We start from the raw sequence: 18,624 nt of genomic DNA, 5'->3' as shown, positions 1-18,624 counted from the left end.
CTTTTATAAAAAATTTTTTTTTAATAATTTTAAATAATATGTTCAAATGATTTATTTTTTAAATAAATGGACAGTAAAATGTAATCTGTATATAGAGCATCTACCATATTTTACTATCACAAAGCAATTAAATATTTATTTTTAAGTAAAAAAAGTACAATAAAATAAGCAGTGATAGAACACAGGAGAACGGAGCAACCACCGCAGGTTGGAGGAAATATTATGACTCCATACACTCATAATGAATGCATGCTGCTGCTCGAATGGATAAAGTGATAATGATTTAATCTCCTGACCTCATCTGCTCTGTTATCTGTTGGCAGAATTTTTTTGTTAAGAAATCTTGTACGCCTTTTGTTCTTTGCGGTTATGTATTAGTCTACACTAGAACTTATATAGATTCCCTTGGATTTGTCATGTCATATAAAGAGGTAGAACTATTTACAATAGGGAATTCCTATAAGGACAGGCCATATTAAATACTAAAACAAGCAGACAAGTTCCAAATTTATGCTTATGCATCCCTGGAAAAAATACAGTTGACTATCGCTTTAATAGTAAATCTTAATTTTCAAGAATTATTTAGAATACATCTTGCAATCACTTTCTTGAAAGACAATCTATTTTTGCAACACTGCAAGGTCAACTGCTTGAGCATTTCGGTGGTCAGCAATATATGTAGATTTAAAACCCGGAACATCCTTCATTAGTAACATAAAACAACCACTTATTTATAACACAAATCCTCTACTCAAAAACAGCAACAATTCTCACTTTGGTGTGCACAACTATTATCCCATGACAACTAACTCGGTCATTTTAGGCAATAATCTACAAAAGAAAAAAAAGAAGAAATATCTATTGGTTAACTAGTTATAGGCAAAACATGAAGAACATCAACAAAATGAATTAAAACTCATGTCAACACGATGGGGTAAAGCACTGTCATATATAGCAAACAATCTATCTTACAGTTTAGTAGTTTGTCCAATAATCAAAGTGTTCATAAACTAGCAACTATAAAAACCCTTGCATGAAAAATGTTAAGCTTATATAAAATTATGTATGCAATACTTTCTCAATGAAGGATATTAGGAAGCCCACAAAGCACAATAAACTGTTCTTATGTAAAGCCAGGCGTTCCCTTGTGAACCATGATAATTAATGTATCCACGGCTAAAGTCTCATTACTGTATCCAATTAAAAAAAACACTGTAGCACCTTAATGAGACAGAGACTATCCTGCACAGCATAACGCTATCATTTATTGAAAATATTCATAAAAATGTAGATTCTTAAACATTTTAAATATATTGCTTAATGAAGTCTTATGATTACATCATATACAAAGTAATGGGTGGCATAAACGGGTTACTGCTCTCCTTCATAATCCAGGCCTCCCCCCCCTCCCATTGTTGATAAATAATAATAGAAAGGCAGGGTCATGCACAAAAGACAGGCTTAGGGCTTCAGTACAAAGTGTATGAAATCACTGTTACTAAGCAGAGGACCACTTTGAAAGAGCCATGGAATTATGTTAAGTAGTGTGTAAAATAAAACATGACAAAAAAAAAAAAAGATACACCTGGGAGATGTTATAAGGAGATAAAGAAGACGTTTTGGACATGCAGACAAGGCTACACTTGGCAGAACATTGTAAAGTACAGCTATCCATCACTATTGTGTATATGTAAGGGGAAGAAAAACTCAATTTACTTATAAACCTTTGAATGAATTCATAAAAATGAAAACCAACTTTCTTCTAGTTCCCGTGCATGACCGATATACTTTACCTAACCTATTTGTGCATAATTGTTTTAACATTTTATTATGACTGCCTATGTTACAAAGCTGGCCTTAGAAATGGCTTACTAATGCACAGACCTTGATACCTAATCAAATTGTCATCCTATAAGTCATGGCCACTGAAGCCATACAGAACGCCTTATAGGGATCTTTCATTATGTAGATATAGTGATCCTTTATTTCCCCATTTTACACGTCATTTTCCAATGGTATTATGGATTTGCAGAAATTATAAAATTGTCTATTGTCCTGAATTATGTATATTCTGGGTAATTGTGATTCTGCATATACTATATATTTCCATATTCACTTTATGTACTTCAACAAACGCTACACCTAATTTTTCTTATTCTTCAGCTTAATGCTACATATACAGGGAGTGCAGAATTATTAGGCAAATGAGTATTTTGACCACATCATCATCTTTATGCATGTTGTCTTACTCCAAGCTGTATAGGCTCGAAAGCCTACTACCAATTAAGCATTTAAGGTGATGTGCATCTCTGTAATGAGAAGGGGTGTGGTCTAATGACATCAACACCCTATATCAGGTGTGCATAATTATTAGGCGACTTCCTTTCCTTTGGCAAAATGGGTCAAAAGAAGGACTTGACAGGCTCAGAAAAGTCAAAAATAGTGAGATATCTTGCAGAGGGATGCAGCACTCTTAAAATTGCAAAGCTTCTGAAGCGTGATCATCGAACAATCAAGCGTTTCATTCAAAATAGTCAACAGGGTCGCAAGAAGCGTGTGGAAAAACCAAGGCGCAAAATAACTGCCCATGAACTGAGAAAAGTCAAGCGTGCAGCTGCCAAGATGCCACTTGCCACCAGTTTGGCCATATTTCAGAGCTGCAACATCACTGGAGTGCCCAAAAGCACAAGGTGTGCAATACTCAGAGACATGGCCAAGGTAAGAAAGGCTGAAAGACGACCACCACTGAACAAGACACACAAGCTGAAACGTCAAGACTGGGCCAAGAAATATCTCAAGACTGATTTTTCTAAGGATTTATGGACTGATGAAATGAGAGTGAGTCTTGATGGGCCAGATGGATGGGCCCGTGGCTGGATTGGTAAAGGGCAGAGAGCTCCAGTCCGACTCAGACGCCAGCAAGGTGGAGGTGGAGTACTGGTTTGGGCTGGTATCATCAAAGATGAGCTTGTGTGGCCTTTTCGGGTTGAGGATGGAGTCAAGCTCAACTCCCAGTCCTACTGCCAGTTTCTGGAAGACACCTTCTTCAAGCAGTGGTACAGGAAGAAGTCTGCATCCTTCAAGAAAAACATGATTTTCATGCAGGACAATGCTCCATCACACGTGTCCAAGTACTCCACAGCGTGGCTGGCAAGAAAGGGTATAAAAGAAGAAAATCTAATGACATGGCCTCCTTGTTCACCTGATCTGAACCCCATTGAGAACCTGTGGTCCATCATCAAATGTGAGATTTACAAGGAGGGAAAACAGTACACCTCTCTGAACAGTGTCTGGGAGGCTGTGGTTGCTGCTGCACGCAATGTTGATGGTGAACAGATCAAAACACTGACAGAATCCATGGATGGCAGGCTTTTGAGTGTCCTTGCAAAGAAAGGTGGCTATATTGGTCACTGATTTGTTTTTGTTATGTTTTTGAATGTCAGAAATGTATATTTGTGAATGTTGAGATGTTATATTGGTTTCACTGGTAAAAATAAATAATTGAAATGGGTATATATTTGTTTTTTGTTAAGTTGCCTAATAATTATGCACAGTAATAGTCACCTGCACACACAGATATCCCCCTAAAATAGCTATAACTAAAAACAAACTAAAAACTACTTCCAAAAATATTCAGCTTTGATATTAATGAGTTTTTTGGGTTCATTGAGAACATGGTTGTTGTTCAATAATAAAATTAATCCTCAAAAATACAACTTGCCTAATAATTCTGCACTCCCTGTATGTAACATCACCTACACGTTTATAATGTATGTAAAATGTATTCCATTAATAAAGAATGTAGTGAAAAAAATTAAAAGAACCATATCTCATCGTCTGTCTCACAGCTCCCAAAGCTGACAATGAACAAATAATGCACTCTAGAGTGCACAGAGACATGCCATACTGTGTAGATTTATATGTTTCATTTTTAATCAGTTAAGGGAAAACACCTTCACTGAAACATTGATAAGTGTTCTGCAAACGATAGATAGATGACCTTTTATACCGCATAGGATCTGTGACAGGATGAAACTTCAAATAATCAGCATTTTTTAGTCCAACTATGAGAGCTCTATTCATTGCATCACATGCTGGATCACATATTAAAGTAGTCACAACTTGTATTGGCATAAAACTATCAATATGTACTTATTAATTTATATTTTCTTTCAAGAAATACCACTACCAAATAAGAGGAACTATTTATCTTTGTATTTGTTTTATGTTCATGTTTCATCTGATCCCTGTGAATGGACGTGAATTGTACTTTAGGGAAATTGGGATTTTGGTGTTCCTATTCCAATGTTCTTCATTAAACTCCCTTGAGTACCATAAATAAAATTAATGCTTTGACTCCGATTAACTTTGAACAGAAGGGGTATAGGAACATATGTAGTCACCTGCATAAAGAGAATGAATTAAATACTAAATATGGGCTATGTATATTATATGTCACACTGTTGCCCAAACACAGTCTCTAGCTCAGTTGGAATTGGAATTTGGAAATTGTGATACCTGTTAATAAGCTTGTCATAAACGTGGATTTGGAAAACAAAATGTAGGAATTAATCATCCATTTTTTTTTTATATATTAGTATATTAATATTTTGTTATTTGTCATGCATAACATAGACTGTTTTATCTGATTAACCATCCAATGGTTTAAAATACTAACTTAATATGCTGGACTATTTTACACATTGACACTACACAACTTTTGTCCTGTACTGCTTTAAAAATAACCAAACATAGAAAACTAAATTTTAATAAGGAACATTGTTGATGTCAATTTATCCAATTATTTCTGCTAACGGGAGTAGAAATGAGATTATGCTGGCATTACAGCAAACTATATAGATTCAGAGAGTGCTTAGTATGCCCAGTTATATGTCTACTTTGTTAAGCTTTGGAAGATATGCTGACCTTGTCTCTTTTCTAAAGATGTATTTCTGAAAACTGAATCCTCTAAAGCACTGACAACAAGATTTTTGACATTTGTGAGCTAATGGGAATGACTCGGGAATAGTTTGGTCAGACATGCTGATGGTTATATATCAAATTGCCTTGGTTTGAAATTGTGAGCTAAAAACAATAAGTTATTATGTGAAGCTAACAATCCCATCACATATAAAAACAATAAAAAAATCTTGCTGTGAGGAACAGTGAGCAACTTCATGCTTTCAGTAGAGAAATTATTTTGGGAAGAGTAAATGATTAGTAGAATTTACACAGCTTTTTATTTTTATTTGACCCATTGGTTTTGTACTGCATTAATTATAATCAGAAGTAATACAACTAATCATTTCAAAAAAATCATGATTTGCTGAATATCTTAATGGGACAAATGTGCAGTGACAGTCCCCTCAGCTAAGGGACATGCGTTTCTCGTCCTGGTCAATTTAGTGGGAGTTACACCCCATCAGCAGATTCATTTTAATATCTCCTGCATTCCAAGTCTTGAAATTGATATGCCGGTAGTGGAAATGGGGAGTTATTCACCGAAGTCCAGATCCACCAAATGGGGCAAAACCATCAGTCTACATATGGGTCTGCAGATTCCAGAGTTCACACTATTTAACAATGTCCAGATATTTTTCTTAAAGCCAATAAAAAAATAGTTGAAAGACCCTCGACAAAGCATGGGTAACTTGCTAGCCAGAACGCCATTATAAAGTTTTTGTTTTTTTAAGCCTATGTCGGTCAATATGACTCCCATATTACTATACGGGAGGTTTTTAACCACCTTTATACCCCCACCTATCAGGTGGCAGGTGTTAGCATATCTACTAAACGTTTAAAACTAGTAACTGGGCAACAATTGCATTGCAGTCGCTAAAAAGGCACTATGATAAGGCCTGTAAAATAACATGGGGACATAGTCACCCCTGTGGGTATTGAGTGTGGGACTTTAAATAAAAAATGGGCCTGTATGTAGCAGCAATTAAATATAAAAATATGGGGACATCCTAATGTCCCCGCTGCCCCCCACCTCTGGTCAGCAGGTGGGGCTACTCACTAAACAGGGGGCTAGTGCCCCCAAAGCACTGTCCATTTACGTTTACTATATAATCGAGGGGGACCTAAAATCCCCCTCAGCCTCTACCCACAGGCGGGGTTGGGGTCTCTAATTATTTACACAAAAAGGGGGAGATGAACAGACCACTGACATATGCTTAATACATATATTAAATGAGTGACTGGGCTGCATTTCCAAAGATATCTAAGAGTACAGTTACAATGTACAATAAATATTATATATGCTATAGAGAGGCTGAATATCTGGCACTCTGTGTACCCATCAGACTGGCTCACTATTCCTAATTGGTGAGTAGATTTGCTAAAGAACTATATTTATCAAACAAAGCATATTGTTAAACCATTTAAAGCATTCCATTTGGTGATTATCATGTCACCTTGATAAATAAAAGATGACATTGAAAAATGTCTTATTTTATAGATGTCTTTTCTTATACAAATATACAATAGAACAAAACGTGTTTGCTTGCCTTGCACAAAAATTATACATTATTAAATTTGACCTTTTGTTTCCAATTTTCAAAATGTAAATGCAGGTAGATCTACATCAGCTTCTTTCATCAAAATAGTCATTTCCATTACCCCTTTCTAGAAAACTGTATACCTCCAACACACGTCAGAACCATTCATCTTGTAAATCACTATAATCTTGTTTCCCTGACTTTGATATCATAATCATTCATTAGCAATGGCATGTACAGCTTTAATTATTTTAAAATTCCATTACGAACTAGTTGCTAAATATTTTCTACTGTAGATTTGGTTTCCATTACAAATATTGTAGCCAGATGAAAATCCATTTTGTTAACTAATCCATTTCTAACTTATTTTTCTTTGCAGATATTTAATAATATTTTTCATTAACCTAGACATTGTGAAGATTGACATGGCCCTCTCCTTTGCTCAAATAAAATTTTGTACACTTATCACTTTGCTGGGTAGGACAGGGGATGTAGAATCCGTATAAAATGACTCTTGGGAAATGGTTAAAGGACCACTATAGTGCCAGGAAAACAAACTCGTTTTCCTGGCACTATAGTGCCCTGAGGGTGCCCCCACCCTCAGGGCCCCCCTCCGGCCGGGCTCTAGGGGAGGAAGGGGGTTAAACACTCACCTTTCTCCAGCGCCAGGCTCCCTCGGTGCTTGGGACTCTCCTCCCTCTTCTGATGTCATCAGCTAAATGCGCATGCACGGCAAGAGCTGTGCGCGCATTCAGCCAGTCCATAGGAAAACATTCTGAGACAGCCACTAGAGGCTGGATTAACCCTGGTGTAAACATAGCAGTTTCTATGAAACTGCTTTGTTTAAAGCAGGCAGGGTTAATCCTAGATGGACCTGGCACCCAGACCACTTCATTGAGCTGAAGTGGTCTGGGTGCCTATAGTGGTCCTTTAATAACAGTTGATCTACTAGCTCTTTAAATGTTAAACCCTCATTGGGTGGAAGATAGGGGAATGATTCCCACCCTGCAAGTATGTATGGTATCGTGCATTTCTCACCCTCCTCTCGCCCCCCGTTAATTTGTCTACATTCAGTTGGCTGTTGACTAGCTATGCTTGTTCATCCACCGTGTTTTAATTATATATCATATTATACTGCAGCAGGTGTTGTGAAAGGAGTGGATTAATGAAGGTCTGATGAACATCATTTTTATTATTTTTTTTAACCTCTTTGAGTGTTGACTGCTTGTGCAGTCTGCATGCATTTAGTTATTATGGCTGCACATATATAGGTGTGTAGATGTGTCTGGTGGAAAGAATTCAATAAATTGTTCCCCTGCTCTTAACCAGATTCATCCCATAAAATGATCTTCAGTAATTAATTGTAAATTATGATTGATCACGTCATAGACTTTATTGCTTGCAGTAGAATTGGGCAATTTATTGTACATGCCATAGATTTTTATGAGGAAAATTAGATTGCAGCCAGTAATTATTTAACATGTGTAGTAAGTCATTTTTCAATGGTTCTAGAATAATAATATTTCCAAATTGGCATTCCTTCATTTGTTATATTTCTCAATGAATGAAACAGAATGAGTTCCATAAGGGCTGAATGCATAAATGACAAATATTTTTATGTACCCAGTACATCAATTATACACAAAATTGCTGTTTATATCATACATTTATCTCTGTATCCCATGTTTCAAATAGTGATATTTTTGGAACAAATGTGCTCGGTAACGAGCGCCAGGTGATATTCTCCAGAGAAGTGCTCAATGTAGAGAATTCTGTTAGTTTCCATGGTAATGTCTACTTATTTGATCCTTTATCCATAAATAACATAACTTAAAAGAAATGAACAGTAGACTTGTGCAAGGTGAGAAAATTCAAAAATCAGAAAATGAATTAAGGCCAAACTGTTCTTTCCAAAATAAAAAATCAGAATAGCTGAATTTCATCCGCATCAGATGAACCAAAAAGGGCATGAAAATGGTTCAATCAGTGTAGTACAAAATAAATACATAATGTAAACATTATGTTTATACATTTTGCAGTACACCAATAAGAGCATTTTTCTGCCATTTGTTTCACAGATCAAGTAAGAAAAAGTAACACATGGAGAGAAAACAGGAGGAGCATTAAAAAAATAATCTGTTTCTATAATATATATTTGTTAAATATATATTGTATAAATATAAAAATATAGGTTTTTTTTACTGCTCCTAATTTTTCTCTCTAATGGGCACTTCTGACTTGACTTGTGAATAAAATCAATATTTTGTGACTTTCCCCTAGCCATCAATCATCTCATATCCTGTAAATCAATCATCTCCATGTGCAGAGTACACAATTCAAAATGACATGCTCGGCTATTGTGTATTTTGTTTGGTTCGTGATTCGTCTACATTTTGGCTTGAAGTTCGGAAAAAGGAACGATCACCCAATCTACCCGAATTTAGATGAATTGCAGTTCAGAATAAAGTCTAGTAAAAAACATATCTGCTTGAAAATTTTCCCTCTAAATGCCATTAAAGAATAGATTGTAGAACTATTTTTCAACATATCGACTTCTTTTCTTTTTCTTAATATTATTAGAGCAAATGCTAGGTTCCTGTTGGTAAACACAGGGAAACAAATCCCTTCTGTAAAAGCCAGCTATTTCATCGGTAGAATGTTCTTTTAAGCATCAATTCACGGATATGCAACTACTTGAAAATGTCAAATGTACTTTCTTTGCTGTCTGGTGTTTTGAAAATGCACACCCTGCTGTTAACAAATGGAAGCAGTTTGTAGTTGCAGTGCTACTAAAGTATGTTGACTGGGATGTTTTCTTTACTGATTAACTCTCTATCATGCTGGCTTTTCCAGTAATTGTGTCTTTCACCTTCTTCCAGATTACTTTAGGACTCTTAATTACCTTTAAATCCCAAACTTCTTCTAGATTTCTTTAGAACTCTTAATTACCTTGAAATTCCAAACTTCTTAACTCGCTTATGACTTCTTTGTTATTGAGACTCCATAGCCCACAAAATATGTCTACACGTATCTCTCTAATTTTATGTATGTGTTTTTGTGAATATTTATTTTTATTTGTTTATTTTTTTCAAAAGTGCTTTCTGAGGGAAGCTTTTCATATACCTTATACACAATTCCCTAAGCAAAAGAAAAATGAAGCTTGTTTCTGCACAAGATTAGAAGATAAATGGTTAATAAAGTTTGAGTGACATGGGGAATCTAAACATATATACCAGGATAGGAAAGGAGTTGGATTTTATGGTTCCATGTTCAAAATAATATTAACGCTTCACATATCTGCACAGTTAGGGTTATAATTGATACTTGCATGCTTTATTTCACAGATCCACACCATCATACACATTTACTGAATAGGGAAGTGGCATCTTAATCAACACCCAGTGGTCATTTGGTGTTTTAAATCATTTCTAACTGTGTGCCAGTTAGCAGGTTTGGGGCACTTTTTCTAATTAATAGACTTGATGCTGATTAGCTGCTTTTTGAAAACGTATTTTGAGAAATTAGCTGTCAAGAAGATCTAATCAGCAGCCAAGCAGAATTATGAGTGCTATCCATTCATGGTGGCTTTTTAAATATATACTTTTAATATCCAGCAATTAGTGAATTGTGTAAGCAGTCAGCTTGCACCAAACCTTGATGAACCTTCTTGAAGTAAATCCTTCAACAGATTATTTGATATACCTTATTAAATGTTTGGAAATCTGCAGGCCAGGGATGGATTTACAGGTGCCAATAGGCATACAATTTTGAAGAGCCCCTTGGTTGCGCCTCCCCCCGCTTGTGGACACATTTAAATATATATATACATATTTCCCAATTGTATTGTCTGTATGTATATAAATATTCCTGCTTTTAATTAGTGTGTTTGAATCTGGAAGTATATTGAGTGTTAGAAGGATAATGTTAATGAAGGATAATGTTAGAAGTGCTTAGGGTAAAGTTGGGTTTAAGATTACAGAGGAGTTAAATTCAGAGTCAGTGTAAACAAGGTGTTATTAGGATTCAAATAAAATGGTTACAGTTGTGGTATAAGGTTTTTTTTTAGGATTATTGGGTTTAGTTTGAGATTGGGGTTAAGTTTAGTACTGGGCTACATGGGGTATTTCATTTTTAAGGTGAGTAATACCTAGGATTAACGTTGAGTGCTTAAATTTGTGAATAAAGAAGGTTTAGAGAGGGCTAAATTTAGGTTTAGTGAAAAGGGTGTTTAGGGCATGTTGAGTTGGAAGGATTATTTGCAACATACTCACCCTCCTACGCCTTCTGTAGTCCAATCAGCCCCCTATGATTGATTGTTGGACTGCAGAAGCTGTTATACAGTGTGCATAACTCAATGCTTTTATTGCTCCTCCTGCAAAGAATTTCCTGATTGAGAGGCTGTTAGTAGAAATATAGGAAATTATCCCTTTCACTACCTGTCCAGACTCACACACAGACACTGGAGGATCTGGGACTCCATTGAGGTTTACACCCTCTATATGTGTCCCAGAAGTTCTGCTAGCAAGCATAGAAAGCACCATAGGACACTGACCAAGGTTCCTGATATTTATCTCCTCACTTATCTCCTCACTAGTCCACTTATGCTTCAAATAGGCTCATTATACGCTCTGAAAACAAGTGCTCCCTAGAGGGCATGCACCTGTAGGCAGGGGCCTACTCTGCCTAATGAATAATCCGGCACTGGCAGCAGCCATTTGTCCGGCAGCCAACCACAATAACGTGATATTATATGATCATATGTTTTTCCTTTTCATACCATGCTTCCTAGACATACAAGTTTTTAAGAAATCCATTCTTTAGCTATATATGCTTGTGTAGCATTCTAAGTATTTGACAAAACAGATACATTTACTTTGAATCATTTGTTCCAGGCATTTGGTAATTGTTCCATTTTCATGTGACTTCTAGTGGTTCTTCCTTGTAATTAGAAATTGTAAAATGATGTCTAAAATTTCAATGTACAAGTCATTGGCATATAAATGATGCATTATAATGTTTTATGTTTTGCAGTCTGCTCCCAGTTTTCAAGAGGAGTCTTTGCTATTTTTGGATTTTATGATAAGAAGTCTGTAAATACTATCACATCATTTTGCGGAACTCTTCATGTCTCTTTCATAACGCCAAGCTTTCCAACAGATGGTACTCATCCATTTGTTATTCAGATGAGGCCGGACCTCAAAGGAGCACTTCTTAGTTTGATTGAATACTATCAATGGGACAAATTTGCATATCTCTATGACAGCGATCGAGGTAAGTTTCAACCTGTCTTTTACTTGTGAAATAAAACCTTGCGTTTTAGGATATTGAATACAATATGTTTTTTTTTAAAAAAATTATATTAATATGTATGTATACTGCTGTATCTTAATAAATATCCAAATCAAGGTCTACTAATTTCATATAAACATTGTCAATCATGTACAGCTTGGACATGTCATAAAAGCCATTTTATATAAATGTATATCAGAAAATTGTGATTGTTTTTTCATGTGTGACATGTCATGATTCCCTTTTATTCCAGAAGTTTGGTCCTTAAGGGGTTAAATAAACATAAACAATTAATATAAGTAATTCCATCAATCACCACAAACAAAAAGAAAATGTACAAATGGCTTGAGTGAAAAGGTAATACAGCATTCAAATTGAAAATTGTAACAGTAGCAGCTGTCAGCATTAACTGGAGAGCATCTAAAATAGACTGCTGGCATGAATTATTTTTTATTCATATATATTTTCTGGTGGTCCCCATGTGTTCTGCCTATCATAATACTTAAAGATATAACTGCTACACTGGCAAAAAATATAGGAATTAAATAAGTCTCTATTTGCAGACTAGCTGCCACACAGTAATGGAATTATTCCAATGATTTCAGTATTTATAGAAAGGAATGTATATTTGGTTATATCAAATGGTGTAAAACAATTGAATGATCTATTCCAGTGGTTCTTAATCTGTTTTGAAAAGGAACTCAATTCATGTACATAAATGTCAATAGCATGACAATCAATTCTATTCATTGACAATAAAAGTGTAAAATATCTCACATATCCATTCTTCTACTTATATAATGCAGCAAAATTTATTCTTGAAAGCACCTTTATTTGATATTTCTAAGATTCAAATGTCAAATTAATCTCCACAGCTTTTATTGTTATTTTGAATAGTTACCAAAATGTTGATGAATATAATGCATATAATTTAATATAGCACGAGGACTTGATTTTACATCCTGAGTCAGAGGATTACAACCAGTTGTCTATTTACTCAACAACAAATTATAGTGGATTAAAATAGCAAAGTTGGAATTAATATGTAACCGATCTTGGTAATTGTATCCATATTGTCAATTTTAGGATCAAATTAACAGGTCATATCATCTCCTTTTTTGCTACTCATCATACAGCACTGTAGAATATGCTGTTGTTTTATAAATAATAAAGCTGCGTATTACTTAGTGACTAAACACATTATTTTGACAATCTAGCTTAGGGTTTTACCGACATACAATATAGAAAAAAAATGATGACAATGTCATTTAATAACACCCATGTCATTTAAAGGAACACTATAGTGCTGGGCTACCTATTTAGGTGACCAGCCCCCCTCAGTAAGGAGTTAAAAGTATTTTACTTACTTCTTCTACATTCTGGTCTTGTCGCGGATGGTCCAGGCTCCACGACTGACACCATCAATGTTGATGATTTCAGCCAATCATTGCTTTCCCATAGGAAAGCTGTGGGAGGCTATTGCACGTGTTGCCAAACACTTCTTTGCCCCGATCATCATTTCCACAGAGAGATGCGGTAAAGCAATGCATCTTGATGCAGAGGATGGACATGCTGTAAGTAGATGCTGCACACAGTGCAGAACTGAACTAGGAAGCACCTCTAGTGGCTGTCTGAGTGACTGCTACTAGATGTATTACTAAGCAGCAATATAAATACTGCCTTTTCTCTGAAAAGGCAGCATTTACAGTGCTAGACTGCAGGGGCATGCTATAGACACTAGAACCACTACATTAAGCTGTAGTGGTTCTGGTGACTAAAGTGTCTCTGTAAAAGCTTCCAGCAACGTTACATTTTCTCTAATATAACCATGTGAGAAAGGGAAACACGTCTTATTCAATAGTCTCCTTAAGCCTTAAGAACATTAAAATAATAACTGATAAAAAAATAAATACGCCTTAAAAGGACACCCTAAGCTAACTTTAGCTTAATTCAGGGTACATAGACCATGCCCTGTAGTCTCACTGCTCAATTATCCACCATTTAGGAGGTAAATCACTTTTGTTTTTCTTTGTGCAGCCCTAGGTACACCTCCCCTGACTGTGATTGACATAGCTTGCATGGAAAATTGTTTCATTTTCAATCAGATCTTACAACACACTGTACAATAAGGGATGCTTAAAAAAACCTTTTCTAGAAGTGTGTAGGAGGCTGTCTGAGTCTCAATAAGGGAAGGTGTGGCTGAGGCTGCATAAACAATGTGATTTATCTCCATGGCAGTGAATATAACAGAGAGGCTGCAGGGGCATGATCCATACACCAAACCACTTAAATAACCCCTTAAGTACCAAGGCCGTTTTGAGGTCGGATGCATTTGTGACCAAGGTGTTTTTGGCACTTTTGCCATGTGTTCATTCTACCACAATTTTACCCTTTCTGTTTAACCCCTTAAGGACGGAGGACGGTTCAGGACCGTCATCGGCATTTTTGCGTTGCCGACCGGTGACGGTCCTGAACCGTCCTAACCGTCCAATGTACTTACCCGATCGCCATCGTTCCCCCGGCGGTGATCGGCGGTGCTCCCGGTGTGGGGAGACTGCCTGCAGCCCAGACAGTCTCCCCATGGCGGTTTAGGACCCCTGTGGCCATGTGATCGCCCAACAGGGTGACCACATGGTCACAATAGGTGTCCTAGTCTCTGCCTGCAGGGGGACTGTCTGTGCTGACAGGCAGTCTCCCTGCAACTGTAAAATCAAAAACAAATTGAAAGTGAAAGTTAATAAAAAAAATATATTATATATGTGTATATATATGATATATAGACATATATTATACCTATATAATATATGTCTATATATCATATATATAATGTCATGCTAAGTGTATTTTTATATTAATATGTACATATATTAATATAAAAATACACTTATAATTAATTTACACACGTATATATATAATATATATAATAACTATATATATTGTATATATATATTATTATAAAATACGAATAATAAATAATTTAAATTAAATTAAAAAAATTCAAAATAATAATAAAAATTCAAACAAAATTATATATCTATACGAAATTTTATTCTAACTGTATTTTGATATTAATATATATATATTTATATCAAAATACACTTAGAATGAAATTGTATATATATCTATGTATATATAAATAAATAAAAAGAATGCGAACTATTCATATGTCCATATACAAAATTACATAAATAATTATATAAATATACACGTAGACTTCAAATATATAAATATGCATATATATTTAAATTCTACGTGCGTATTTATGTAATATTTTTACATAATTAAGTTATTTTATTGATTGCAATTTAAGGGACCTGCCTGCCAACCCAGGCCGAAAGAGAATTTAATTTGCCATCACTGTATTTTACCCTGTAACGTTCTACGACACCCTAAAACCTGTACATGGGGGGTACTGTTTTACTCGGGAGACTTCGCTGAACACAAATATTAGTGATTCAAAACAGTAAAACATATCACAGCGATGATATTGTCAGTGAAAGTGACTTTTTTTGCATTTTTCACACACAAACAGCACTTTTACTGATGATATAATTGTTGTGATACATTTTCCAGTTTTGATACACTAATATTTGTGTTCAGCAAAGTCTCCTGAGTAGAACAGGACCCCCCATGTACAGGTTTTATAGCGTTTTTGAAAGTTACAGGGTCAAATATATGGGTCAAATATTTTTACATTGAAAATGGCCAGGTTGGTTACGTTGCCTTTGAGAGCGTATGGTAGCCCAGGAATGAGAATTACCCCTATGATGGCATACCATTTGCAAAAGAAGACAACCCAAAGTATTGCAAATGGGGTATGTCCAGTCTTTTTTAGTAACCACTTAGTCACAAACACTGGCCAAAATTAGCGTTCAATTTAGTTTTTTACTTTTTTCACACACAAACAAATATGAACGCTAACTTTGGCCAGTGTTTGCGACTAAGTGGCTACTAAAAAAGTCTGGACATACCCCATATTGAATACCCTGGGTTGTCTACTTTTAAAAAAATATGTACATGTGGGGTGTTATTTAGCAATTTATGACAGATAATAGTGTTACAATGTCACTATTGATACATTTTAAAAATGTATGTTTTGAAACCGCAATATCCTACTTGTACTTATAGCCCTATAACATGCAAAAAAATAGCAAAAAGCATGTAAACACTGGGTATTTTTTAACTCAGGACAACATTTTGAATCTATTTAGCAGTTTTTTTCAATCGCTTTTGTAGATGAGTAAAAGATTTTTCACATAAAATTCATAAAACGTGTATTTTTTTCAACTTTTCATCATATTTTTTCATTTTTTTAAATTAAATTACATGAGATTATATAAATAATGGTATGTAAAGAAAGCCCCTTTTGTCCTGAAAAAAACAATATATAATTTGTATAGGAACAGTAAATGAGAGAGTGGAAAATTACACCTAAACACAAACACCACAAAAGTGTCAAAAAGATGCCTGGTCGCAAATGTACAACATCGCAAAAAAAGTCCGGTCCTTAAGGGGTTAAAGTGTTTCCATATATACTATATATAATTTTTAAAGCAGCTATAGGGCTTTATTTTGATACACTCTCTCTCTCTCTCTCTCTCTCTCTCTCTCTCTCTCTATATATATATATATATATATATATATATATAAATATATATACACATATATATATATATATATAGTAATAAACATGAGTTAAAAAAAGTAAAAAAACAAACAAACACATTTAACAATGTCCACACAACAAGTGCGACAAAATAATAACTCAAAATATATTTACTAATTAGTCCTGATTTTTAAAATGCCCAATATGTCTCGGCTCTAAATACATTTCTAAAAATTATAAAACAAATAAATAAGGAGTGAATTATGCATTTAAAGCTAAAATGTTGCAAAATTTTGCATGCTGAGATTACAATTTTTATAGCAGTCACATAATCCAAAACCAATACACAGAACTGTATATTTTTCAAAAGTAGGCTATTTTACTAAAGGCATTTTGAAAATTTTCATTTGATCATTTCATTACAACCTCAGTCACAATATTTTTTTTTTTTTTGTGTGTGTTTTTCATACATGTGTTTTATTATGGGGAAATTCATACTTTACTGTAATCACCCCATATTTGTTTTCTACTATGGTTCTTAAGCACAGTGATACCTTTGGCCCTTAATTCACCCTTAATCTAACCCCTATCCCAAACAGTAATCCACCCACTAAACCAAACCCTAGTCCTACCCCTAATCCAATTTGTAATCCAATTCCTAATCCTACCCACAATCTAATTTAAATCCTGCCCCTAATCCAACCCACAATCCTATGCATAGTTGGAATGGGAAATCCCCCTCTCATGTTGCAGGTCCTGCACAATGTGATCAATGATGAGCAGCTTGCAATGTTCAGCACTGATCATTGGGCAGAGGGACATGCTAGGAGAACCAACCAGGGTTTTTCAGCATCACAGTGGTTCAGCGTGATCACTCAGCTGATTTATTTCAATAGATTTAAATGGATATGTGCCTATCACTTTGAGCTTATCTGTCACTAATTATGGCTGGAGCTGATAAAGGGGAGTTTTAGGTATCAAAAGGTACTGGGGACTCCCAATTTTAAGATGGGGTAGACTCAGTTTCACTGTGGCTGAGCGCAATATCTGTGCAGAGGTATTTTAGTGTATATAAAGGGCTCTGTGTAGTGCTCACTTTAAGCCCTGCATGTAGCTCATCTTTTAGTTCTGTGCCAATAACTCTGGTCATAACTGACAGAGTGATACATGATGCTCCTTGGTACCAACAGAGATTTAAGATTTGCAAATTATTTCCTTAACTGCACCCTTCTTTCAATATCGATTATTAGACCTTCTAATGTCTTGATTGAAGGTTTTATCATTGATTCAATAAAACAGACTGGATAATTTATAATAATAATAATAATAATACAGCTCATACAACTACAAAACAACTTGCATAAAATACAAAAAACACACTGATTCTAAGTTAACAAAAGTAAAAAAAAAAATATGCAGTTTGCAAAAATGTTCAACACCTCTGTTCTGTAAGTTCTTGGTTTACATATCTAGAAAATTACCTAAAAATTGTCCTGTAGGTGCGAGACACATAGTAACAAATAATGTTCTTTAGATCAAAGTCCCACTCTGAGTAAGGATCCGTGGTCAGGTTAAATATCTGAAGGAAAGTTATAACAAAGAACAATAAAGAATGCTCTACAGACATAACAAAAAATAGACTACATAAGTTAGGAAAATGGTACAAAGTAATATAAAGGTATTTGCAAATACAGATTGGATCATTTAATCCAGAAGTGTAACTACATCACACCACCCAAAAATTGGCTACATAGGATAAGGGGATGTGAGAGAAGAAGGAGCCATCAGTCACTTTAAACTCACTGAGAGTGGAGTAAATGTGCACAATGTGTCAACAATTCCAAGAGCTCTATATCAGTTGGAGAGGGTGAAGTAAGGAGCCATTACCCACTCAAATTTTATGAAAGCACATCTGGAGTCTGCTAAAAAAGCATGAGATTGTCTCAGCTAATATATGGGCAAGGTTTGTCATTAGATGAGATGTTTTGTCTTTTAAATATCTACTCAGATACACAATTTTAGTTTTAAAATGTTCTATTAGAGCAGATGAGTTTGCAATAAAACCATTGTTCATGCATTTGCTAGTATGTATAACTTGTAATCCAGAAAAAAAAACTATAATTTTTTTCAAGGAGTTTGAATACTTTTGCAAGGATTGTATATATTGTATGGTAGGGTATATTTGCATTTGTTGCCTTTCAATGCTTCAACTGAGATCTGTGCTTAGCC

General features: G+C 35.0%; 1 protein-coding gene across 5 annotated transcripts in view; it reads left to right on the top strand.

Annotated features, from left to right (window-relative positions):
- The window catches only part of GRIA2 (glutamate ionotropic receptor AMPA type subunit 2), a 145,375-nt gene that overhangs the window by 36,078 nt on the left and 90,673 nt on the right, over positions 1–18,624 (top strand). For all 5 annotated transcript variants that reach the window (XR_010091252.1, XM_063458238.1, XM_063458236.1 and 2 more), the window contains exon 3: positions 11,532–11,771. Coding sequence is in view for 4 of the 5 variants with exons in the window: in XM_063458238.1 (XP_063314308.1) it covers positions 11,532–11,771 (240 nt within the window). In the remaining variant the exon portion in view is untranslated. The remainder of the gene's footprint in view (positions 1–11,531; positions 11,772–18,624) is intronic.

Source organism: Pelobates fuscus, chromosome 6 (assembly GCF_036172605.1).
Source record: "Pelobates fuscus isolate aPelFus1 chromosome 6, aPelFus1.pri, whole genome shotgun sequence".
NCBI lineage: Eukaryota > Metazoa > Chordata > Amphibia > Anura > Pelobatidae > Pelobates > Pelobates fuscus.
This window is presented reverse-complemented; position numbering and strand designations above follow the sequence as displayed.